This window comes from Pristiophorus japonicus, chromosome 5 (genome assembly GCF_044704955.1).
Source record: "Pristiophorus japonicus isolate sPriJap1 chromosome 5, sPriJap1.hap1, whole genome shotgun sequence".
NCBI lineage: Eukaryota > Metazoa > Chordata > Chondrichthyes > Pristiophoridae > Pristiophorus > Pristiophorus japonicus.
This window is the reverse complement of record NC_091981.1, coordinates 238139531-238166612: the sequence shown is the minus strand read 5'-3', so window position 1 is coordinate 238166612 and position 27082 is coordinate 238139531. Positions and strand designations below refer to the sequence as shown.

At 44.1% G+C, this 27082-nt stretch overlaps 1 protein-coding gene across 14 annotated transcripts in view; it reads right to left on the bottom strand.

Moving 5' to 3' along the window:
* LOC139264638 (sickle tail protein) overlaps positions 1 to 27082 on the bottom strand; it is an 801407-nt gene that overhangs the window by 50278 nt on the left and 724047 nt on the right. For all 14 annotated transcript variants that reach the window (XM_070881417.1, XM_070881420.1, XM_070881418.1 and 11 more), the window contains one exon: positions 6726 to 6901. In XM_070881417.1, coding sequence (XP_070737518.1) covers positions 6726 to 6901 — 176 coding nt within the window. The remainder of the gene's footprint in view (positions 1 to 6725; positions 6902 to 27082) is intronic.

Below are 27082 nucleotides of genomic sequence, written 5' to 3'. Positions count from 1 at the left end.
GGAACAGGCCTTAGGGGCCGGCTTATATACACTGGTCACAAGTTATGCTGGGATCCCTTGGGACTTCAGGGGATGCGCTCCCTGGTGGCGGAACATGAGAGTGCATGCTTTACAGATACACATCATCACTCTCCCCACCAAAGTCAATGTGAAAACTATTTACAAGCTGAGGCAGTCGGGAGCATTTCTTTCCCTGGTGGACCGCCTCGGTACAAATGTTTGTTCTGGTGTGTTGGCTGTGCCCTCGCTGGGCTGGCGTGTTGTTGGCCCTGCAAGGCTGTTGGGTGAGCCTGGCCTTGCTGGGCTGTTAAGCGTGATGGGTTCGATTTCCTGCTCCGGGGTGGTGTCATTGATCCTTTGGGTGTGTTGTGGGTTCGAAAAAGGTGGTGTCTGCTGTGGGTTGTTCAGGGCAGTCTGTGAACCGCAGCCTCGTTTGGTCCAGGTGCTTTCTGCAAATTTGTCCACTGTCTAGTTTGACTACAAACACTCTACTCCCTTCTTTAGCTATCATCGTGCCCGCGATCCACTTGGGGCCATGTCCATAGTTTAGCACATACACAGGGTCATTCAGATCAATTTCCCGTGACACAGTGGCATGACTATCGTTTACATTTTGTTGCTGCCGCCTGCTATCTACCTGATCATGCAGGGACCAGCGAGAGTCTGGTTTTAAGTGTCCTTTTCATGAGTAGCTCAGCTGGGGTCACCCCTGTGAGTGAGTGAGGTCTCATGTGATAGCTGAGCAGTACTCGGGACAGGCGGTTTTGGAGTGAGCCTTCTGTGACTCGTTTAAGGCTCTGTTTGATGGTTTGTACTGCCCGCTCTGCCTGCCCATTGGAGGCTGGTTTAAACGGGGCTGAGGTGACATGTTTGATCCCATTGCGGGTCATGAATTCTTCAAATTCGGCACTGGTGAAATATGGCCCGTTGTCACTGACCAGTATGTCAGGCAGACCGTGGGTGGCAAACATGGCCCTCAGACTTTCAATGGTGGCGGTGGCGGTGCTTCCCAACATTATTTCACATTCAATCCATTTTGAAAAAGCATCCACTACCACCAGGAACATTTTACTGAGAAACGGGCCTGTATAGTCGACATGGATCCTTGGGGCCAGGACCACAAACCAAGCACACTCGCGGCATTGCCGTACACAGGACTCTAAGTCAGAGTCGATACCAGTCCACCACACGTGGGATCTGGCTATCGCTTTCATCATTACTATACCCGGGTGTGTGCTGTGGAGATCAGAGATGAACGTCTCCCTGCCCTTTTTGGGTAGCACTATGCGGTTACCCCACAACAGCAGTCTGCCTGAATAGACAGCTCGTCCTTTCGCCGCTGGAACAGCTTGGTTAACTCTTGCATTTCAACGGGGATGCTGGCCCAGCTCCCATGCAGTACACAGTTTTTTTTACTAGGGACAGCAGAGGATCTTGGCTGGTCCAAGTCCTAATCTGGCGGGCCGTGACTGGTGATTTATCATTTTCAAATGCTTTCATGACCATCAACAAGTCTGCGGGCTGCGCCACCATCAACAAGTTTGCAGGCTGCGCCATTTCCACCCCCGTGGTGGGCAATGGTAGCCGACTGAGAGCATCCACACAGTTCTCGGTGCCTGGCCTGTGGCGGATGGAATAGTTATATGCTGATAGCGCGAGTGCCCACCTTTGTATGCGGGCTGAGGCATTAGTATTTATCCCCTTGTTTTCAGCGAACAGGGATATGAGTGGCTTGTGATCGGTTTCCAGCTCAAATTTGAGGCCAAACAGGTACTGATGCATTTTCTTTACCCTGAACACACACGCTAATGTCTCTTTCTCAATCATGCTGTAAGCCCTCTCGGCCTTAGATAAGCTCCTGGAGGCATAGGCGGCAGTTTGCAACTTGCCCGCAACGTTAGCTTGTTGTAATACACAACCGACTCCGTACTACGACGCATCACATGCTAGCACAAGTCTTTTACACGGGTTATACAATACAAGCAGCTTGTTGGAGCATAAAATGTTTCTGGCTTTCTCAAAAGTAATTACTTGTGTTTTTCCCCATACCCAGTTCTCACCTTTACGCAATAACACATGTAGGGGCTCTAAGAGGGTGCTTAACCCCGGTAGGAAGTTTGCGAAATAGTTCAGGAGTCCCAGCAACAACCGCAGCTCCGTAACGTTCTGTGGCCTGGGCGTGTTCCTGATAGCCTCTGTCTTGGCGTCTGTGGGCCGAATGCCGTCCGCCGCGATCTTTCTTCCCAAAAACTCCACTTCTGTTGCCATTTCGACCTCTTCAGCCGCAGCCCTACGCGATCCAGTCGCTGGAGGACCTCCTCCAGGTTTTGTAGGTGCTCGACGGTGTCCCGACCCGTGACCAATATGTCGTCCTGAAAAACTACCGTGCGTGGTACCGACTTGAGTAGGCTCTCCATGTTTCTCTGGAAGATGGCTGCAGCCGACCGAATTCCAAACGGGCATCTGTTGTAGATGAACAGTCCCTTGTGCATGTTGATGCAGGTGAGACCCTTCGAAGACTCCTCCAGCTCCTGCGTCATGTAGGCCGAAGTCAGGTCCAGCTTGGTGAACGTCTTGCCCCCTGCCAGCGTTGAAAATAGGTCGTCTGCCTTAGGTAGCGGGTATTGGTCCTGTAGCGAGAAACGATTAATAGTTACTTTATAATCGCCGCAAATCCTGACCGTGCCATTACTTTGAGTACTGCAACAATCTCTCGCTGAACACTCGCTGAATTCCACTGGGGAGATGATGCCTTCGCATTGCAGCCTGTCCAGCTCGATTTCCACTCTCTGCCTCATCATGTGAGGTACCGCTCGCGCCTTGTGGTGAATGGGTCGTGCCTCTGGGACCATGTGGATCCACACCTCCGCCCGGAAAGGTTTCCAATGCCTGGCTCAAAAAGGGAAGGAAATTTGTTAAGAACCTGGGTACATGAGGCCTCATCGACATGTGATAGCGCTCAGATGTCATCCCAGTTCCAACGGATTTTGCCCAGCCAGCTCTTTCCAAGCAGTGTGGGGCCATCGCCTGGGACAATCCAGAGTGGCAGTTCGTGCACCGTGCCCTCGTAGGTGACCTTGACCATGGCGCTGCCCAGGACAGTGATGAACTCTTTGGTGTACGTTCTCAGTTTCGTGTGGATGGGGCTCAGGGCTGGTCTGAGTGCCTTGTTGCACCACAGTCTCTCAAACATCTTTTTACTCATGATGGATTGGCAAGTGCCAGTGTCCAGTTCCATGGCTACGGGTAAGCCATTCAATTTTACATTTAGCATTATAGGTGGACATTTCGTCGAAAATTTGTGCACCCCGTGTACTTCAGCATCTGCCTCCTCTCTGAGGCTCAAAATTGCTTTGATCCACCATGGACCGATCCTCCTCTGCCACGTGGTGGTTCGCAGGTTTTGCAGAGCTTGCAGCTCATCTGCAAGCTCATTGGAGGTGCCCCATTGTTCCACAGCTCTTGCAAACATATCCTTTGAAGCGGCATGAATAGGCTGAATGGAAGCTTCCACAACGCCAACAAGGCGTGAATTGCCTTGCATTCATCCTTTGTTGGGGACTCAGTCATCTGGGTCACCTGAGGCCTGCTGCCAGTTGCAGACTCGTGGTTTCTGCCCTGTACATTTCTACTCGCAAACACAGTTCCAGTTAATTTATGAACTTGTGTGCCGAGAGATTTGTTTGGTGTTATCACTGGTGGACATAAACGCCTGTGCTATCGCAATGGCCTTAATGAGGGTCGTTGACTCTACAGTGAAAAGTTTTTGTAGGATGGTCTCGTGGCCAATGCCCAGTACAAAAAAGTCTCCGAGCATCTGCTCCAGGTAGCTATCAAACTCACATTGTCCTGCAAGTCGCCTTAGCTCGGCGACGTAGCTCGCCACTTCCTGACCTTCAGATCGCTGGCACGTGTAGAACCGATACCTCGCCATCAGCACGCACTCCCTCGGGTTAAAATGCTTCCGAACCAGTGTACACAGCTCCTCATATGACTTATCTGTGGGTTTCACTGGAGCCAGAAGATTCTTCATGAGGCTGTAGTTCGGTGCCCCGCAGACCCTGAGGAGGACCACTCTCCTTTTTGCAGCACTTCCTTCTCCGTCCAGCTCGTTGACTACAAAGTACTGGTCTAGCCGTTCGACATAGGCTTCCCAGTCCTCACCTTCCGAGAACTTCTCCAGGATGCCCAGAGTTTGCTGCATCTTTGCGTTGGATTCGTATTCTCGTCGCCAGTTATTGTGTTCCTAACACAAATGAGACTGCACACAGGGAGGTTAAAGTAACAGTGACCTCAGCCTTTATTAAGACACTCCAGATTGAGGAACAGGCCTTAGGGGCCGGCTTATATACAGTGCTCCCAAGGGATGCTGGGATCCCTTGGGACTTCAGGGGATGTACTCCCTGGTGGCGGAACATGGGAGTGCATGCTTTACAGACACACTACACCCGAGGCCTGGGACACCCGGCCAGCCACTGTAAAATCAGAGGCTGACAGCCTCATTAAAATAATTAAAATGTCAACTCACCTCCCGGGAGCAGATTGGCTGTTCGCCCCTTGTCCCGCCTCCGTTAAGTGGGCGGGTTTCAGATTTTAAAAAGTTCTTAAATCTGACCTCAACCCAAACATATTTGGGTGCTAAAATTCAGCCCTATATCACTGCATTAAATTATTCTTAAAGGAATCGCTGTGGCTTTTTATATAGCTATAAACAGCAGAAGCGAAAAAGGTTGAAGTCCCTGTAACACAAATTTGTGTCCTATAACTACAAATGAAGCAGAGATGCACACTGATTGACATTTATGTTCTCATTAGAATCAAGCAGTGCTCTACAAATATCAAACTACATTATCTTCAATCATAATTGTGTTGTTAAGATGAGGCTGCTGCATGAGGGTTGGGTGTAATATATTAGCATGGATCGAGGATTGGCTAACTAATGGAAAACAGAGAGTCGGGATAAATGGGTCATTTTCCGGTTGGCAAACAGTGACTAGTGGGGTGCCGCAGGGATCGGTGCTGGGTCCTCAACTATTTACAATTTATATTAATGACTTGGATGAAAGAATCAAGTATAATGTAGCCAAGTTTGCTGATGATACAAAGATGGGTAGGATAACAAATTGTGAGGAGGACACAAAAAATCTGCAAAGGGATATAGACAAGCTAAGTGAGTGGGCAAAACTTTGGCAGATGGAGTACAATGTGGGAAAATGTGAGGTTATCCACTTTGGCAGAAAAAAAATAGAAAAGCAAATTATAATTTAAATGGAGAAAAATTGCAAAGTGCTGCAGGACAGCAGGACCTGGGGATCCTTGTGCATGAAACACAAAAAGTGAGTATGCAGGTACAGCAAGTGATCAGGAAGACCAATGGAATCTTGGCCTTTATTGCAAGGGGGATAGAGTATAAAAGCAGAGAAGTCCTGCTACAACTCTACAGGTTATTGGTGAGGCCACACCTGGAGTACTGTGTTCAGTTTTGGTCTCCGTATTTAAGGAAGGATATACTTGTATTGGAGACTGTTCAGAGAAGGTTCACTAGATTGATTCTGGAGATGAAGAGGTTGACTTATGAGGATAGGTTGAGTAGGTTGGGCCTATACACATTGGAGTTCAGAAGACTGAGGGGTGAGTCTATCGAAACATATAAGATAATGAGGGGGCTCGACAAGATGAATGTACAGAGGATATTTCCACTCATAGGGGAAACTAAAACTAGGGGACATAGTCTTAGAATAAGGGTCCTCCCATTTAAAACTGAGATGAGGAGGAATTTCTTCTGAGGGTTATAAATCTATGGAATTCTCTGCCCCCGAGAGTTGTCAGGGCTGGGTCATTGAATATATTTAAGGCGGATAGACAGATTTTTGAGCAATAGGGAGTAAAGGGCTTTGGGGAGCGGGCAGAGAAGTGGAGCTAAGTCCATGATCAGATCAGCCATGATCTTATTAAATGGCGGAGCAGGCTCGAGGGCCCAGGTGGCCTACTCCTGCTCCTATTTCTTATGTTCTTAAAACACTATGTGGGGCTTTTGAACAACTTCTGCAGTAGCCAAAGCACTGTCACGATTGCCTGAAGTTGACAATCAGAAAAAAGTAATTGATTCTTTGTAGCATTAATGTTATTTTATTGCAGTAGCATTTCAGTTTCTTCCCCCCTCCAGTTTTCTCCCTTTGTTTCCTGATTCATGCTTGGATAGGGTTTCATGTGTGCTGGTAGCTTTCAAATGGCCAACTATCACATTAGGCTATTCAACTACAGTTAGCATCAAAACCAAACCCAATCCTATTCTCAACTGACTTCCACATTGATCATTGGAGCAAAAGGCTTGATGTTCTTCACCCTAATCCAGGACAATGAGACCAGCCAAAGCACCCATACTACTGCCCCACATCACATCAACTAACGAGGCATAGACCAGTGACTGAACTGGAACATTCTTGCTTTGCATGGGTTGAGTGCAGTCACCCACTGAAGCATGAGAGGATGTCACTTCACTCTCAGTTTCATCACTGCCATAACATTTTTCTTGAAAGAAAATGAGAACATTTATCAACTCAAAACAACTGTGTAGATTTGCAGTCTGAAACAAGAGAACAACAATCAACAAAAAATGAAGATGCTGCAGGGAAAAGAACTAACTCATAAATAAAATAAAAAAAGATGAAGGAGCATGCTAAAAAAAATTGCAATTATTGACTGTTTTAAGTTAGCTGACATACCACAGTTGCTGTATTATTTTCTCCTCATCGACCAAGTACTTCTGTCTCTCTTCTTCCACCAGCGTGCGCTGTCGCTGCAGCGGATCCTCTGTCCTCTTCATTGCTTCAATAACTCTGCCATTGATTTCAGACTCTGCTTTCTTGAACATCGCTTTGAGTGTCTCCTGGTTCTCAAGCTGTCAGCGGAAAAGAATTCAGGTTCAATTTTCTCTGCCTGACTAACATCCCTGACAATTGAAATGCTTTGCTGACCCCAGAAGCCAGTTCTAACGAACACCCCCACAGCTGAATCTTATTTTGACTCAAACTTTATTCCACAGAGATGGCACAGACAAACTCAATTAAGTCAGAAGCTACGTGGCCATTTTACTGGCGAGAACCGATGGAACAATTGGTGCAGTCCGATTACTTTCCAATTGTCATGTCAGCACAAATAATTAAAGTTGACACCTCTAATTCTACTCCATTCAACTGATGGAGTCGCCCATCAAATTGACGGATGAAACTCTTTTTGGATTGATTGTTGTGGGTGTGCTGATGGGAGAGGAGCCCAATCTTGGATAAAAATATACACGAATCACACATATACAGACACACAGACACATATATATATATATGACACACACACATATGCACTCTTATATAGACACACACACATGCATGTACACACAACCATTGAACTAACATGGGGAAAAAGAACCCGTTTTTTACCAAGGCCTAGAGTTTTATTTTCTAAACTTTGCATAGCTCCAAGTATCAATTAAACGCTCACTTCTCACGCAAGTACACCAAAAGGCCACCTGTTAGTTAACAAAGTTTAGCTACAATGGACGGGAAATAATTTTTATTCAGGTTTCAAAAGAACTGGAATAAACAGCTCTTCTAATCACCAAACAGGGATTCCTCTAATATTGCTTGTTCCTCCCACTAATGCCGCCCAACCCCACATGTTTCAGCATGCTGCTCCCCTCATCTTTTTAAACAATATTTATGACCTAGCATATTCCTAAAGGTATGCAAAGCAGATCAGGCCTTGTGGTTCACATTATGTACGATTCGGGAGTAGCTCTGTTAGTCTTAATAGGGTAACTTTTGATGAGATTTGCTTCAATGCATTTGACACTTCTGAATGCAAATTTGAGAGAAGTACTTTTCCCATTGCTATATATGCTTTTCAATGGAATATTTTAATCTATTAGTACTTAATTAAAATCATTACCCTTGCTGGGACTTTGTTTATCTTGAATATCTTAATCATTCATTATAAACCTCAAATGGTTACATGAGCTAATGTGTATCTTGTGTTAATCTGATGTTAAATATTAGTTAAAGGCAAAGGAAATGCTTGGGGTATATTTTCAGTATAAAAACCTTCCCAGCGGGTATTCATTGAGATCAATGGCAGCTGCCATTTTGGTTTTACCTGGAAGCTTCCAGGAAGCCAATGCAGAATCACTTGAGCCAGGAAAAATCACAAGTGGCAGACGTGAATGGGCAGATCAATGAAACTGCCCATTTGGGAGATGTTTCTTTGAAAAATGATTAATTTGCACATACTCACTGGGCATAGATATCTTGCTTGCCCATGATAGGTTTTTAAAACTTCACCTATGCAATTAAAAGGCTTTCCAAAGGTATCATGCTAGAAAACATTGCCCAGAGGCATCGAATCTCAGGGCATTACAATTCCAAAGGACAAAAAAATTCCATGATTGATTCAAATAACTACATATCTATTTAGTTACCAAATACCCAATTGTAAAGGTATTAAAAATACAAAAGCACCAATGAGCAACAAGTAGCCATCAGACCACGAAGGGTTGGAATTCACTGGAAATTGCAACTACTGCCCACGCCATTACTATTTCCAGGAAATTATGGCACGAGACTCAGGTCATTACTCTCTCCACATCAGAATTTCCTGATACCTCTGCCCTTTCCCTCGTCGAAAGAGCAGAACATCTAGCTCCACCCCACCCCTATTAAAATCAATGGGGAAATTGAGATTGCTGAATGAATGCCACTGACATCACCACTTGTTGCAGATTGGTGCTGGGGTGGTGAATGTACAGGAGTCATAACAGGAACGCATTTCAAAGAAGCAAATGCGATTCTGGGCATTATAATTCAGTTGCTATCAGAATGTAAAATTTTCTTGAACAGATTGATCGAAGCAGAGCCCACATTTTTAAACGCTTAATGTAATGCAAATGTTCTCACACAGCTAAATACTGTGATCAAAGAAAGTAGGGTAATCCTTGAAACACGGAAATTGCCTCTTGGGGTGCCTGTTCTCTGCATTGCTTCAGAAATTCCTTTTTGACGTCAGTCACGGATGGAGTACAGCATTCTTCTTCAAATTCACATCTCCCAGCGATAGCCTCGCGATACAGTGGGATGGGCAATAAATGCTAGCCTTGCCAATGACACCCACATTCCACGAATGAATTAAAAAAGTATAGAAGAACTGCTTATTTTTGTGGTGATATTTATTCAGTAGTTGTCTATTTGTATCTTTTAACAATTTGTTGGCAGATATAAATAAATAAATATTGGCTCGAGTCAGCAAAGAGAATTAGGCACTTGGGGGTTCAGTTCTGTCCTCTTCCTGCATCTTCTACTCTTTTCCTGGGAACCACAGGTCAATATTTCTTCTGCTTTGCACATGCACCTGGTCTCAATGCCTGTGAGCCAAGTCCTACTCCTGCTATTGCCTCCCACAAGCAATAACTCAGGAAGTTTACCATTAAAAAGATTGTTGTAGATGTTCCGCAATGTCAAAGAGAGTCGGCTGATGATATAGGAAGAGACAAGAAGCAGAGTGGAGGAAGATGAGGAAAAGGAAAAAGAAAAACATGTTGACGAATTCTGGTTCTAAACCTGCTGCCAATTTATACTAGTAATGCAACTGAATCATTAAAAATGTGAGGTCTACCGCAATATGGATCTGGTTTACTCCAGTGTCCGTTCAGAGCTCATAGTTCAAATAGCTTTAAGAACAAATAGATGACAGATTTTGACATGATCTGATCTGATCTCTATTTGTCATTATAAATAGGGCATAAAGTCCCGCTCAGGCTGCAATTGAGCCCATGTCCCAAAGGGACCAGATATAATGTACCATCTACTCTTCAAAAGCTAATTACATATATATTTCTACACGTGTTTACAGTAGAGGATGGCTGCACAAGACTAACTACAAGATAAATTCTCTGTCAGTTTGATGTAAGAACTTGCATTTATATAGCACCTTTAATGTAGTAAAACGTCCCAAGGCACTTCACAGGTGCAATTATCAAACAAAATTTGACACTGAGCCACATAAGGAGTTATTTGGACAGGTGACAAAAGCTTGGCCAGAGGTAGATTTTAAGGAGCATCTTAAAGGAGGAGAGGTTTAGGGGGAGAATTCCAGAGCTTTAGGCAGCTGAAGGCATGGCCACAAATGGTGGAGCAATTAAAATCAGGGATGCGCAAAAAGCCAGAATTGGAGGAGCGCAGCGATCTGGGAGGGTTGCAGGGCTGGAGCAGGTTACAGAGATAGGGAGTGGCGAGGCCATGGAGGGATTTCAACACAAAGATGAGAATTTTTTTAAATCGAGGCATTACCAGACCAGGAGCCAATGTAAGTCAGCGAGTACAGGTGCTTTGCCCACAACAGGGTGGATAAAGGGGAACCAGTGGATGTGGTATATTTGGACTTCCAGAAGGCATTTGACAAGGTGCCACATAAAAGGTTACTGCACAAGATAAAAGTTCACGGGGTTGGGGATAATATATTAGCATGGATAGACGATTGGCTAACTAACAGAAAACAGAGAGTAGGAATAAACGATTCATTCTTGGGTTGGCAATCAGTAACCAGTGGGGTGTCGCAGGGATCAGTGCTGGGACCCCAACTATTTATAATCTATATTAACAATTTGGAAGAAGGGACTGAGTGTAACGTAGCCAAGTTTGCTGATGATACAAATATGGGAGGAAAAGCAATGTGTGAGGAGGACACAAAAAATCTACAAAAGGATATAGACAGGCTAAGTGAGTGGGCAAACATTTGGCAGATGGAGTATAATTGTTGAAAAGTGTGAGGTCATGCACTTTGGCAGAAAAAAATCAAAGAGCAAGTTATTATTTAAGTGGAGAAAGATTGCGAAGTGCCGCAGTACAGTGGGACCTGGGGGTACTTGTGCATGAAACACAAAAGGGTGGTATGTAGGTACAGCAAATGTTCAGGAAGGCCAATGGTATCTTGGCCTTTATTGCAAAGGGGATGGAGTATAAAAGCAGGGAAGTCTTGCTACAGCTACATAAGGTATTGGTGAGGCCACACCTGGAATACTGGGTGCAGTTTTGGTTTCCATATTTACAAAAGGATATACTTGCTTTGGAAGCAGTTCAGAAAAGGTTCACAAGATTGATTCCGGAGATGAGGGGGTTGACTTATGATGAAAGGTTGAGTAGGTTGGGCCTCTACTCATTGGAATTCAGAAGAATGAGAGCTGATCTTATCGAAATGTATAAGTTTATGAGGGGGCTTGACGGGGTATATGCAGAGAGGATGTTTCCACTGAAAGGGGAGACCAGAACTAGAGGGCATAATCTTAGAATAAGGGGCTGCCCATTTAAAACTGAGATGAGGAGAAATTTCTTCTCTCAGAGGGTTGTGGATCTGTGGAATTTGCTGCCTCAGAGAGTTGTGGAAGCTGGGACATTGAATAAATTTAAGACACAAATAGACATTTTCTTAGACGATAAGGGAATAAATGGTTAAGGAGCGCGGGCAGGGAAGTGGACCTGAGTCCATGATCGAATCAGCCATGATCATATTAAATGGCGGAGCAGGATCGAGGGGCCATATGGCCTACTCCTGCTCCTATTTCTTATGTCCTTATTAAAACAACAGCAACTACAATTGAAATGTAATTCACTGGCTGTAAAATCCTTTGGGATATTTTGAGGACGTGAAAGATGCTAACCAAGTTGTTTCGTTCCTTCTTAATGCCAGACAATTACATTGTTTAATATTCAATACTTAGCTCCACATTCGTAGTTTCTCTACTTCCGTTCAATGCTTTATTTATGACTTCATTTTCCCTGACATTTAACTGCAAGGAATAGTTCTGTATTGATCAAAATACAGACCACTAACAGAAATGAAAGGCAGCCAGTTTAAAAGGATTTGAATCACTTTCCAATTTGTAATACAGCTTTAATTGTACTGCCAATGCACTTGTACCATAGCTCAAACAGGTAATAGTCATTAATTAAGAATTATTGTAGTCATTATTTGCCTCCTAATGGCCATTGATGAAAATCTCAACAAGGGTTGACATTCAATTATTTCAGCAAACGTTTCAAAGGATAGTTAGTGTCTACTACGATATCAGACAGCAAAGCTAATATCTGAACTCAGAAGACCACAGCGTCAGCTGGTTATTGACTTGTACTGCTATCTATAGCACATTATGTTGCACAAGGTTAAGGCTCTTAATTTCAACTGATGACAAACTTTTCATTACATGCATTCCACTTTATTTTGAGCGCCCTTCATAATTAAAGCACGATAAATTATCTCCATCTATAACCTGTGGGAGTGTGTAAGACATGCACAGAGCCTGACTGAGACAGCATGAGAGACAGGGACAGAGTGCTTTATTATTCATAATTCGTGTTATTTCCTCCCTTCTCAATGGTGCAGCATTCTACTATTTATACACATTCATAATGAGAAAGCAATACATTTTTGCCTTGCTGTGTTCTCACTATTTTCAGATGGAATTTGATCTGAATGCATTTATGTATTGGAGCTTGGATCAACAGACCTGATTCAGGCACAGCTCCACCAATCACAGTCACTCCCAATCTGATTCATCCTTAAATTCTAGTCAAAGTATGAATTCAAACATTATGATCTCTCGCTTTTGACTCTACTCTGAAAGTTGTACTTCTCTGTAATAAGTTTCTTGGCAGCAGAGAATTATTTCATGTTGACGTAACTTGGGATACAACAAAACCACAATAAACTGGAAGCCGGGCCTTCTACAATTGCTAATGCAAGAATTTAATTCTGTGATTTCTATAATAGGCCGTCTGCTATATCTATCATAACATCCCTATAATAACATTTCTTGTGCCACAAACTAATCGGGTTGGCCAATTTCCTTCTTCCTCATTAGTTAACTGCTAGCTTTTTGTATATTTATTGGTAATGACAAAATTGTATAAATAGTAGAAAACAAGTATTTTATGCAACATTTTCTCCTGCATTTCAATTTTCTCTCCAATCACCTTCTACCATAAATTGGTCATCATAACCAATTCTCTCCCTACCACAAATTTAGTTCCAATAACTTTCTCCCCTCCCACTCAAGGAGCAACCAACTGGTCCTCCTGGATTCTGGGTGCAGTCTTTCTCCTCTCCTCCTACCCAAAATCATCAGTACGTCACAACTACCACCTAATGCCCCATTCACAATCCCGATACCAGGGCTGTGCACATCTGTAGGAATCCATCTCTGAAGTATAAGACTGTAATTGCTAGAAACCATCTTGCAGCACCCCCGATCACTCCAAGGTCATTGGTGCATGGCCTACAAAGAGAGAGGAGAAAAAAGGAAAACAAAAAGAGGGAGAAATAAAAGAAAGAGAGCGTACAAGAGAAAGTAAGTGAGCGCAAGCATGGACATACAAGAACGAGTAAGGGAAAGTCTGCAAGTCTGTTGACCAGTGAGAAGACAGAGTGACAAATACCCTTTGGGATGGGGAAGGATATGCAGAGAGGAAGAGAGGAAGACACTGGAGGCAGGGAGGGAGGTCAGAGATGAGCAATGTTACTACAGAGTTGGAGAAATGGGGTGTTGAAATTGAGAGAAACAAACTTTCCTTTGCCTATACAGTTATATATTAACTTAATGCTTCCTTTATCCATAGGTGCTGTAGAAAAAAAACATTTGGGACTCTATGTACTTCCATGAGGTTCCTGCTTAACCACATTCTTTCTAACTGGAAAGGTTAAGCTTCTCTAACCTTTCCTCACATACCTCATCGCTTCACATTTGGGGAACAACCTTGCTGCTCTTTTCTGTACCTTTTTTAATTCTATATCTTTTTTGTGATGTGGTGATCACAGGATTTTAAATGTGGTCCAACCAGTGTATTGTAAACCCACAGCTTGTACTCTACAATTCTGAATCCCAACATTCGATCATCTTTTCAACAGGATTTTTTATATTATCTGGACATTGAAAGTGATGAGTCCACAATTACTCCCAAGTCCCTAAGCACCTCTGTGATAATCTGTGATAATTCAATTCGATTCACTGTCCCACATTTTTCAATCTATCTACAGGCAACTCTCGATTATCTGTACACAGATCTAATGGGAAACCGTTGTAACGGAATTTAAAATTCTGTTGCTAACAAGTGAAAAGATATCTCCAAATAATTTGGAAAAATCGCCTTCCAACCACTGTGCTCATTTGTATTTGCTCATTTTCTCTCTCTCTCACACACTCTCTCTCACTCGCCGTAAAAATCACCCTTCTCTGCCCTTGCTTTGCTGGTGTGTGTGTGTGTGTGCACGCTGCTGCAGCCGCTGTCTCTCGCGGCTGCCGCTGACGTTGGGATGGGGGCAGGGCCGGCACCGGGTTCCAGGCACAGAACCTGTACATGCATGCTGGTAATGTCTATCTTTTGTTGCTGCTTGTAGCTGATTATATTGATTGATTAAAGTTTTAACTTTAAAATGTAGACTCAGCCTAACGGAAAAATCGTTTACCCGGAATAGCCCAATCCCCGATAATCGTGAGTTGCCTGTATAATATTTTACATTCATCAATATTAAATTTTATTTGCTGCAAAATAACTTCAACAAAGGAATGAATACATTGAAAAGTTATAAAATGATCAGAAAGCAAATTACTGCAGATGCCGGAAATCTGAAAACAAAACAGAAAAATGCTGGAAATATGAAGATTCTTCCTCCAAGGTTGACTTCTGTTGCTGCACAGATGCTGCCTGACCTACCGAGTAATTCCAGATTTTTCTGTTTTTGTTCAAAGTGATCCCTTGGGCACTTTTGAAATGTGTGTGTTGCCCCAGTTTGCAGACTGTGCAAAGCCAAAAGAGTAAGACAAATTGAACTCGCACCACTCGGCAGAATTGGATTTGAGTGACTTCAACAACTTGCATTTATATAGCGCCTTTAACATGGTAAAATGTTCCAAGGCTTTATACCAGAGTTTGAGCAGATGCAAAGCTACTTTCAAAATGTGCCATGAAACTGGCCCATTAGTTTGCCATTCCCTTAGTTCAGTTTCATGCACTTTAAAATATGGGTTACAGGTCACATCCTGGTGCACATTTTATGCTCTCTAAATGTCGAGGGGCAACTTAGAGACCAGTGCAAACCCATACCTTCATCATTTGTTTTTCTACATGCCCTCAGATTTATTTTAACCCACATCCCTTTTGTTTCCTTCATAATCCAATCTCCCGCATTGCTCAATTATTTTAATTTAGTGAAATTATTCCTGCCTTTATCTTTCAGATTGTCCCTCAATAGGAAAAAAAACAAAATTTATTCATGAAAGAAGATATGCAAAAGCACCCACAAGAGAAAAAGAATCAATCTCTTAATGGTTACAAGCTGCTGATGCGCATTTCTTGCCCGAGACCATTCTCAACATTTTGATTTCTGCACGGAACATCACAACTCCGCCTCAGTCATCCATGAAAACAGTAGGACTGGATTTTAGCCAAATGCAGTCAGGAGTCTAATAGAAAGGGATAAACCTGTCAGCATTAAAAACTTACAGCTTCCCTTAGTAATTACTGCCTTAATTGATTTTCAATACACTGACGGAGTAGCCAAAAATAATCCAACAGGGTAAAACTACTCAAAATATAACCTAATGATCAAAAGAAAAACCATGGTTGCTGGAAATGATAAATAACACAGAAATGTTGGGAAATCACAGGTCAGTCAGCACCTTCAGCAACAACTTCATTTATATAGCGCACTTTACATGGGTATTGAGAGATAAAAAATTTGACACCGAGCCGCATAAGGAGAAATTAGGGCAGGCAAAGAGGTAGGTTTTAAGTAGTGTCTTGAAGGAGGAAAGAAAGGTAGAGAGGTTTAGGGAGGGAATTCCAGAGCTTAGGGCTTAGGCAACAGAAGGCATGGCAACCAATGGTTGAGCAATTAATGATTAGCTGCAAGAAAAAGATTTACGTTTTAGCTGCAATTCTCCATCAGTGCTAAAAAAAAACACCTATCTTTCCAATGTTGTGCATTTCACTTTCCAGTTTGAGGATTTAATGCATGGTGCTGTGTTTCAATGAAAACCATCTATTTCAATCTGTACAGTTGCCTTATCAGATGGACTGACTACATGCAATGCAATTAGAGACAAGAAATAGAGAAAGTATCTTCAACAGCCCAACCACCAGCCTCAAGCTACAGCCTCTAAATTTAAATGCTTTGTAGGTATGAATAAAATTTTAAGTTATTTAACGACTTGAAACATTAAAATGCTATTGGCCAGGAAGCAGAGCACACTGTAAACATGGACAGAGCTCTCTTCCTGGCTAAGTGATGCACAGCCTGCATTATAAGTACGGTCTGCAGGCTGCACACTGCAATCCACATTTACTATTTCAGATGTAACATGATAGGAGCCTCAGAATGGCACTGGTTTCAGCCAAATGGAACAGTATTGACAAATTTGCTGGAGTTCTTTTAAGGATGTAACAAACAGGGTGGATAAGGGGAAATCAGTGGATGTGGTGTATTTGGATTTCCAGAAGGCATTCGATAAGGTGCCACATAAGAGGTTACTGCACAAGATAAGAGCCCACGGGGTTGGGGGTAATTTATTAGCATGGTTAGAGGATTGGCTAACTAACAGAAAACAGAGAGCCGGGATAAAAGGGTCATTTTCTGGTTGGCAAACAGTGACTAGTGGGGTGCCGCAGGAATCGGTGCTGGGTCTTCAACTATTTACAATCTATATTAATGACTTGGATAAAGGGACCGAAATTAATGTAACCAAGTTTGCTGATGATACAAAGATAGGTGGGAAAGCAAATTGTGAGGACGACACAAAAAATCTGCAAAGGGATATAGACGGGCTAAGTGAGTGGGCAAAAATTTGGCAGATAGAGTATAATGTGGGAAAATGTGAGGTTACTCACTTTGGCAGAAATAATAGAAAAGCAAATTATAATTTAAATGGTGAAAAATTACGAAGTGCTGCAGTACAGAGAGACCTGGGGGTCCTTGTGCATGAAACACAAAAAGTTAGTATGCAGGTACAGCAAGTAATCAGGAAGACAAATGGAATGTTGGCCTTTACTGGCAGGGGGATAGAGTATAAAAGCAGAGAAGTCAGAGAATACAGGGTACTGGTGAGGCCACACCTGGAGTACTGCATTGAGTTTTGGTCTCCGTATTTAAGGAAGGATATACTTGCATTGGAGGCTGTTCAGAGAAGGTTCACTAGGTTGATTCCGGAGATGAGGGTGTTGACTTATGAGGATAGGTTGAGTAGGTTCGGCCTATACTCATTGGAGTTCAGAAGAATGAGAGGTGATCTTATTGAAACATACAAGATAATGAGGGGGCTCGACATGGTGGATGCATAGAGGATATTTCCACTCATAGGGGAAGTAAAACTCGGGGACATAGTCTAAGAATAAGGGGTCGCCCATTTAAAACTGAGATTAGGAGAAATTTCTTCTATCAGAGGGTTGTAAATCTATGGAATTCTCTGTCACAGAGAGCTGTGGAGGCTGGGTCATTGAATATATTTAAGGTGGAGATAGACAGATTTTTGAGCGATAAGGGAGTAAAGGGTTATAGAGAGCGGGCCTGGGAAGTGGAGTTGAATCCATGATCAGATCAGCCATGATCTTATTGAATGGAGGAGCAGTTCGAGGGGCCAAATTGCCTACTCCTGCTCCTATTTCTTATGTTCAGTGTATTTCATCTGGGGAAGGAAATGGATTTTGCTACCTTGGAACATAACATAAGAACATAAGAATTAGGAACAGGAGTAGGCCATCTAGCCCCTCGAGCCTGCTCCGCCATTCAACAAGATCATGGCTGATCTGGCCGTGGACTCAGCTCCACTTACCCGCCCGCTCCCCATAACCCTTAATTCCCTTATTGGTTAAAAAATCTATCTATTTGTGACTTGAATACATTCAATAAGCTAGCATCAACTGCTTCCTTGGGCAGAGAATTTCCACAGATTCACAACCCTCTGGGAGAAGAAATTCCTTCTCAACTCGGTTTTAAATTGGCTCCCCCGTATTTTGAGGCTTGCCCCCTAGTTCTAGTCTCCCGACCAGTGGAAACAACCTCTCTGCCTCTATCTTGTCTATCCCTTTCATTATTTTAAATGTTTCTATAAGATCACCCCTCATCCTTCTGAACTCCAACGAGTAAAGACCCAGTCTACTCAATCTATCATCATAAGGTAACCCCCTCATCTCCGGAATCAGCCTAGTGAATCGTCTCTGTACCCCCTCCAAAGCTAGTATATCCTTCCTCAAGTAAGGTGACCAGAACTGCACACAGTACTCCACGTGCGGCCTCACCAATACCCTATACAGTTGCAGAAGGACCTCCTTGCTTTTGTACTCCATCCCTCTCGCGATGAAGGCCAACATTCCATTCGCCTTCCTGATTACCTGTTGCACCTGCAAACTAACTTTTTGGGATTCATGCACAAGGACCCCCAGGTCCCTCTGCACCGCAGCATGTTGTAATTTCTCCCCATTCAAATAATATTCCCTTTTACTGTTTTTTTTCCCAAGGTGGATGACCTCACACTTTCTGAGATTGTATTCCATCTGCGAAACCTTAGCCCATTCGCTTAACCTATCTAAATCTCTTTGCAGCTTCTCTGTGTCCTCTACACAACCCGTTTTCCCACTAATCTTTGTGTCATCTGCAAATTTTGTTACACTACACTCTGTCCCCTCTTCCAGGTCATCTATGTATATTGTAAACAGTTGTGGTCCCAGCACCGATCCCTGTGGCACACCACTAACCACCGATTTCCAACCTGAAAAGGACCCATTTATCCCGACTCTCTGCTTTCTGTTAGCCAGCCAATTCTCTATCCATGCTAATACATTTCCACTGACTCCGCGTACCTCTATCTTCTGCAGTAACCTTTTGTGTGGCACCTTATCGAATGCCTTTTGGAAATCGAAATACACCACATCCATCGGTACACCTCTATCCACCATGCTCGTTATATCCTCAAAGAATTCCAGTAAATGAGTTAAACATGATTTCCCCTTCATGAATCCATTTTGCGTCTGCTTGATTGCACTATTCCTATCTAGATGTCCCACTATTTCTTCCTTAATGACAGCTTCAAGCATTTTTCCCACTACAGATGTTAAACTAACTGACCTATAGTTACCTGCCTTTTGTCTGCCCCCTTTTTTAAACAGAGGCGTTACATTAGCTGCTTTTCAATCCGCTGGTACCTCCCCAGAGTCCAGAGAATGTTGGTAGATTATAACGAATGCATCTGCTATAACTTCCGCCATCTCTTTTAATACCCTGGGATGCATTTCATCAGGACCAGGGGACTTGTCTACCTTGAGTCCCATTAGCCTGTCCAGCACTACCCCCCTAGTGATAGTGATTGTCTCAAGGTCCTCCCTTCCCACATTCCTGTGACCAGCAATTTCTGGCATGGTTTCTGTGTCTTCCACTGTGAAGACCGAAGCAAAATAATTGTTTAAGGTCTCAGCCATTTCCACATTTCCCATTATTAAATCCCCCTTCTCATCTTCTAAGGGACCAACATTTACTTTAGTCAATCTTTTCCGTTTTATATATCTGTAAAAGCTTTTACTATCCATTTTTATGTTTTGCGCAAGTTTACCTTCGTAATCTATCTTTCCTTTCTTTATTGCTTTCTTAATTATTCTTTGCTGTTGTTTAAAATTTTCCCAATCTTCTATTTTCCCATTAACCTTGGCCACCTTATACGCATTGGTTTTTAATTTGATACTCTCCTTTATTTCCTTGGTTATCCATAGCTGGTTATCCCTTCTCTCACCGCCCTTCTTTTTCACTGGAATATATTTTTGTTGAGCACTATGAAAGAGCTCCTTAAAAGTCCTCCACTGTTCCTCAATTGTGCCACCGTTTAGTCTGTGTTTCCAGTCTACTTTAGCCAACTCTGCCCTCATCCCACTATAGTCCCCTTTGTTTAAGCATAGTATGCTCGTTTGAGAAACTACTTCCTCACCCTCAATCTGTATTACAAATTCAACCATACTGTAATCACTCATTCCGAGAGGATCTTTTACTAGGAGATTGTTTATTATTCCTGTCTCATTACACAGGACCAGATCTCAGATGGCTTGCTCCCTTGTAGGTTCTGTAACATACTGTTCTAAGAAACAGTCCCGTATGCATTCTATGAATTCCTCCTCCAGGCTACCCCGTGCGATTTGATTTGACCAATCGATATGTAGGTTAAAATCCCCCATGATTACTGCCGTTCCTTTTTCACATGCCTCCATTATTCCCTTGATTATTGCCCGCCCCACCGTGAAATTATTATTTGGGGGCCTATAAACTACGCCCACCAGTGACTTTTTCCCCTTACTATCTCTAATCTCCACCCACAATGATTCAACATTTTGTTCATTAGAGCCAATATCGTCTCTCACAACTGCCCTGATATCATCCTTTATTAACAGAGCTACCCCACCTCCTTTCCCTTCTTGTCTATCTTTCCGAATCGTCAGATACCCCTGTATGTTTAATTCCCAGTCTTGGCCCCCCTGCAACCACGTTTCTGTAATGGCCACCAAATCATACCCATTTGTAATGATTTGTGCCGTTGACTCATTTACTTTATTTTGAATGCTGCGGCGTTCAGGTAGAGTGTTTTAATACTAGTTTTTAAACCATGATTTTTAGTTTTGACCCCTCCTGCACCCCCTTTACATTCAGTGGCCCTTTTTGTTTTTTGCCTTGGGTTTCTCTGCCCTCCACTTTTACTCATCTCCTTTTTGTTTCCCTCTGTCTCCCTGCATTGGTTCCCATCCCCTTGCCATATTAGTTTAACTCCTCCCCAACAGCACTAGCAAACACTCCCCCTAGGACATTGGAACTATATATGTATTTGGTGCCAGTCAATCACAGATTGTTATTAAAAGAGCCACATGTCACCAAGTCTCTCTCACTCTTCTAAAATCCAGTCAAACCAATGATCTTTTACATAATTCCACTGCTGTGGAGTGTGAAATGAACATGGGCTGACATCACCATTACATGTTTCATACAGTTTTTAATACAAAGTCTAAGGAATACAATAGTGAGTCTGAACCTGCCATTCTTCAGGTCACCAACTATTTATCTCTCTATAGATGAGCATTTTTACATTGCCTCAAATACAGCTGGGAACTAGGTGGTCATAACAATAGATTATTAGTTCGTCTTGCCTGTGTTCTTCTCTAATTGGTTGATGTCCTGGTATGCACCCTGGAAGTCATCTAACTCTCGAATCCCAGGCCAAGGTTTGCAAAGAGATGGCAAAGCAAATAGACTTCGTACCGCCATAAAATAGGTTCCAAACATTTTGAATTAATGTTTCTCCAAAAATAAAATTTGCTAATATTAAAAATACATGGGTAGTTACTTTGTTGTACAAAAATAATCTTAAACTAGGTAAGAGGAGATGCACAAGTTGGGTTGGCATTGCAACAAGTGATGTCGTTGAAATGCAGAACTGCAAGATATTTGCAGTGCTATTTCATAAACCTAACCACCAATAAGTTAGGGATTTATGTTAACCAGGGGCATTAAGGGATATGGGACAAAGACCAAATAGTGAGTTAAGTTACAGATCAGCCTTGATCTCTCTGAATGGTGGAGCTAAATGGGCTACTCCTGTTCCTATATGGCACTGAGAGCTAATGAGAAAATCAAGATACAATATCATAATTGCAAGACTCAATCTTGTAAAATTATTTTTCTGCAGGCAGCGACGATTCTTCAGTGTATAAAATGGTATTTTTATATATTTATATAATATGGGTTTTAAGAAAGCTACCCTGACACTTAAAACCAAATTATTTTGAGCTTATCCAAGATGTAGGCTGTGGTGTCCCTGCACCCTGCTACTGAATCACACGAGGCATGTACTGCAGACACGGTCACTACGTGACCTTCCTTTATTTCCAGGACCAAGAAGTGATGACCCTGCGTGGGACCTCCCTTTAAATACCCGAGTGCCCAGGTGAGGAGTGTCTCCCACAAGTTCACCCCCTGTGGTCAGGGTGTGCATTTCCAGGACATATATACAGTGTAGTTGCATGAAGGTTACAGTTACATGAAGGTTACAGTTGTATGAAGGTTACATACATGACATCACCTCCCCCCTCACATCTTTTTGCGTCAAAGGTTAAGGCTTTCAGGTGGTCGATGCTCTCTTATGGAGTGCCGCAGTTGGGGCTCTGGTGGCTGAGCCTCGGCATGCGTCTCTATCACCTGAGGTGATTCCGGCCTGTCCGGGCTGGCCGCAGGGACTGTGCATGCTGTGGATTATCCTTGTTGCTCATCCACTGGCAGTGGTGTGGGTAACGTCTCATGCTCCTCCTCAGGTTCCTCCGTTTCTCTGCTGAACCTTTTCTTTACTTGGTCCAAGTGTTTGCGGCATATCTACCCATTGTTTAGTCTGACCACTATGACCCTATTCCCCTCTTTGCCAATTACGGTGCCCTCAAGCCACTTGGGTCCCAAAGCAGTTAAGAACAAATACCGGGTCATCTCCCCCTTGCATTTCGATCATGGCACTCGGTTTGGGACTGGCGCTTGCCCTCAACAATGTCTGTCAGGTCTGGATGAATGAGGGACAGCCGCGTTTTAAGCATGCGTTGCATGAGTAGTTCCGCTAGCGGAACTCCCGTGAGCGAGTGCGGGCGGGACCTGTAGGCCAGCAGGAGACGCAATAGGCGGTACTGAAGGGAGGGTCTTTGGATACGGAGCATGCCCTGTTTTATGACTTGGACCGCACGTTCCGCCTGGCCATTGGAAGCCGGCTTGAACGGTGCTGTCCAGACGTGTTTGATGCCATTACCCGGCATAAACTCCTGGAATTCATGGCTGGTGAAGCGCGGGCCATTGTCACTGACCAGAATGTCCAGCAAGCCGTGGATCGCGAAAACTGTACGTAGACTCTCCACCACGATGGATGTTGTGCACGAGTTTAATATGATGCACTCGATCCATTTCAAATATGCATCGACAACGATCGGGAAAATTTTTCCCATGAACGGGCCCACGTAGTCTACGTGAACACGTGACCATGGCGTAGTGGGCCAGGGCCATGGACTGAGTGGGGCCTCCCTGGGGGCATTGCCCAGTTGGGCACACGTCGTGCACCTGCGAACCCAGTGTTCCAGGTCTGAGTCAATTCCTGGCCACTATACACGAGACCGGGCAATGGCCTTCATTAGCACGATGCCAGGGTGCTCGCTGTGGAGTTCCCTGATGAATGCTTCCCTTCCTTTCTGGGGCATGACTACCCGGCTGCCCCATAGCAGGCAGTCGGCTTGGATGGAGAGCTCATCCATCCGTCTGTGAAACGGCCTGACCTCCTCAGGGCACGCTCCGTGTGCAGGCGCCCAATCCACAGTCAGAACACATTTCTTTATCATGGACAGGAGGGGGTCTCTGTTGGTCCAGAGTTTGATCTGGCGGGCTGTGATAGGAGAGCTTGCGGTGTCAACGGCCATGACCATCTCAGCACTTTGCTCCGATGCCCCTCAGTGGTGGTCAGTGGGAGCCTGCTGAGCGCACCAGCGCAATTCTCGGTGCCTGGCCGGTGTCGTATGGTGTATAGAAACATAGAAACATAGAAAATAGGTGCAGGAGTAGGCCATTCGGCCCTTCTAGCCTGCACCGCCATTCAATGAGTTCATGGCTGAACATTCAACTTCAGTACCCCATTCCTGCTTTCTCGCCATACCCCTTGATCCCCCTAGCAGTAAGGACCTCATCTAACTCCTTTTTGAATATATTTAGTGAATTGGCCTCAACAACTTTCTGTGGTAGAGAATTCCACAGGTTCACCACTCTCTGGGTGAAGAAGTTCCTCCGCATCTCGGTCCTAAATGGCTTACCCCTTATCCTTAGACTGTGACCCCTGGTTCTGGACTTCCCCAACATTGGGAACATTCTTCCTGCATCTAACCTGTCTAACCCCGTCAGAATTTTATATGTTTCTATGAGGTCCCCTCTCATTCTTCTGAACTCCAGTGAATACAAGCCCAGTTGATCCAGTCTTTCTTGATAGGTCAGTCCCGCCATCCCGGGAATCAGTCTGGTGAACCTTCGCTGCACTCCCTCAATAGCAAGAATGTCCTTCCTCAGGTTAGGAGACCAAAACTGTACACAATACTCCAGGTGTGGCCTCACCAATGCCCTGTACAACTGTAGCAACACCTCCCTGCCCCTGTACTCAAATCCCCTTGCTATGAAGGCCAACATGCCATTTGCTTTCTTAACCGCCTGCTGCACCTGCATGCCAACCTTCAATGACTGATGTACCATGACACCCAGGTCTCTTTGCACCTCCCCTTTTCCTAATCTGTCACCATTCAGATAATAGTCTGTCTCTATGTTTTTACCACCAAAGTGGATAACCTCACATTTATCCACATTATACTTCATCTGCCATGCATTTGCCCACTCACCTAACCTATCCAAGTCGCTCTGCAGCCTCACAGCATCCTCCTCGCAGCTCACACTGCCACCCAACTTAGTGTCATCCGCAAATTTGGAGATACTACATTTAATCCCCTCATCTAAATCATTAATGTACAGTGTAAACAGCTGGGGCCCCAGCACAGAACCTTGCGGTACCCCACTAGTCACTGCCTGCCATTCTGAAAAATACCCATTTACTCCTACTCTTTGCTTCCTGTCTGACAACCAGTTCTCAATCCATGTCAGTACACTACCCCCAATCCCATGTGCTCTAACTTTGCACATCAATCTCTTGTGTGGGACCTTGTCGAACGCCTTCTGAAAGTCCAAATATACCACATCAACTGGTTCTCCCTTATCCACTCTACTGGAAACATCATCAAAAAATTCCAGAAGATTTGTCAAGCATGATTTCCCTTTCACAAATCCATGCTGACTTGGACCTATCATGTCACCTCTTTCCAAATGCACTGCTATGACATCCTTAATAATTGATTCCATCATTTTACCCACTACCGATGTCAGGCTGACCGGTCTATAATTCCCTGTTTTCTCTCTCCCTCCTTTTTTAAAAAGTGGGGTTACATTGGCTACCCTCCACTCGATAGGAACTGATCCAGAGTCAATGGAATGTTGGAAAATGACAGTCAACGCATCCACTATTTCCAAGGCCACCTCCTTAAGTACTCTGGGATGCAGTCCATCAGGCCCTGGGGATTTATCGGCCTTCAATCCCATCAATTTTCCCAACACAATTTCCCGGCTAATAAGGATTTCCCTCAGTTCCTCCTCCTTACTAGACCCCCCGACCCCTTTTATAACCGGAAGGTTGTTCGTGTCCTCCTTCGTGAATACCGAACCAAAGTACTTGTTCAATTGGTCCGCCATTTCTTTGTTCCCCGTTATGACTTTCCCTGATTCTGACTGCAGGGGACCTACGTTTGTCTTTACTAACCTTTTTCTCTTTACATATCTATAGAAACTTTTGCAATCCGTCTTAATGTTCCCTGCAAGCTTCTTCTCATACTCCATTTTCCCTGCCCTAATCAAACCCTTTGTCCTCCTCTGCTGAGTTCTAAATTTCTCCCAGTCCCCAGGTTCGCTGCTATTTCTGGCCAATTTGTATGCCACTTCCTTGGCTTTAATACTATCCCTGATTTCCCTTGATAGCCACGGTTGAGCCACCTTCCCTTTTTTATTTCTATGCCAGACAGGAATGTACAATTGTTGTAGTTCATCCATGCGGTCTCTAAATGTCTGCCATTGCCCATCCACAGTCAACCCCTTAAGTATCATTCGCCAATCCATCTCAGCCAATTCACGCCTCATACCTTCAAAGTTACCCTTCTTTAAGTTCTGGACCATGGTCTCTGAATTAACTGTTTCATTCTCCATCCTAATGCAGAATTCCACCATATTATGGTCACTCTTCCCCAAGGGGCCTCGCACAATGAGATTGCTAATTAATCCTTTCTCATTACATAACACCCAGTCTAAGATGGCCTCCCCCCTAGTTGGTTCCTCGACATATTGGTCTAAAAAACCATCCCTTATGCACTCCAGAAAATCCTCCTCCACCGTATTGCTTCCAGTTTGGTTAGCCCAATCTATGTGCATATTAAAGTCACCCATTATAACTGCTGCACCTTTATTGCACGCACCCCTAATTTCCTGTTTGATGCCCTCCCCAACATCACTACTACTGTTTGGAGGTCTGTACACAACTCCCACTAACGTTTTTTGCCCTTTGGTAGTCATACGTAACCAGCGTGAAAGCCCATCGCTGTATGTGAGCTGATGCATTGCCATTGACAGCCTTGCTGTCGGACAACAGGGATGTTAACGGCTTGTGGTCCGTTACTAGCTTGAACCGCCTACCGAAAAGGTACCGGTGCATCTTTTTCACCCTGTAAACACAAGCGAGTGCTTCCTTTTCAACCATGCCGTATCCACGCTCTGCCTGGGAGAGCAACCTGGAGGCATAAGCCACCGGTTGGAGTCGGCAGTCATCATTATTCTGCTGCAACACGCACCCAACCCCAGAGGATGAAACATCACACGTTAAAACCAGTTTTTTACAGGGGTCGTACAAGGTCAACAACTTGTTAGAGCAAAGCAGGTTCCACGCCCTATTGAAAGCCCATTCTTGACCGTCCACCAAAACCATTCACAACCTTTATGCAAGAGCACGTGTAACAGCTCCAACAATGTGCTTAAGATCGGCAGAAAGTTCCCGAAATAGTTCAAAGGTCCCAGGAATGATCGCAACTCCGATGTGTTGCCGGGTCTGGGCGCCCGGCGGATCGCCTCCGTTTTAGCTTCAGTGGGCTGGATCCCGTCTGCGGCAAACCCCCTGCCCAAAAACTCGACCTCTGGGGCCAAAAACACACACTTGGGCTTTTTCAACCGCAAGCCTACCCGGTCCAGTCAGCGTAGCACCTCCTCCAGGTTTTGGAGGTGTTCCTCGGTGTCTCGACCCATTATTAGGGTGTCGTTTTGGAATACGATTGTTCCAGGAATGGATTTAAGCAAGCTTTCCATGTTCCTCTGAAAGATAGCGGCCGCTGAACGAATGCCAAATGGACACCTGTTGTAGATAAATAGC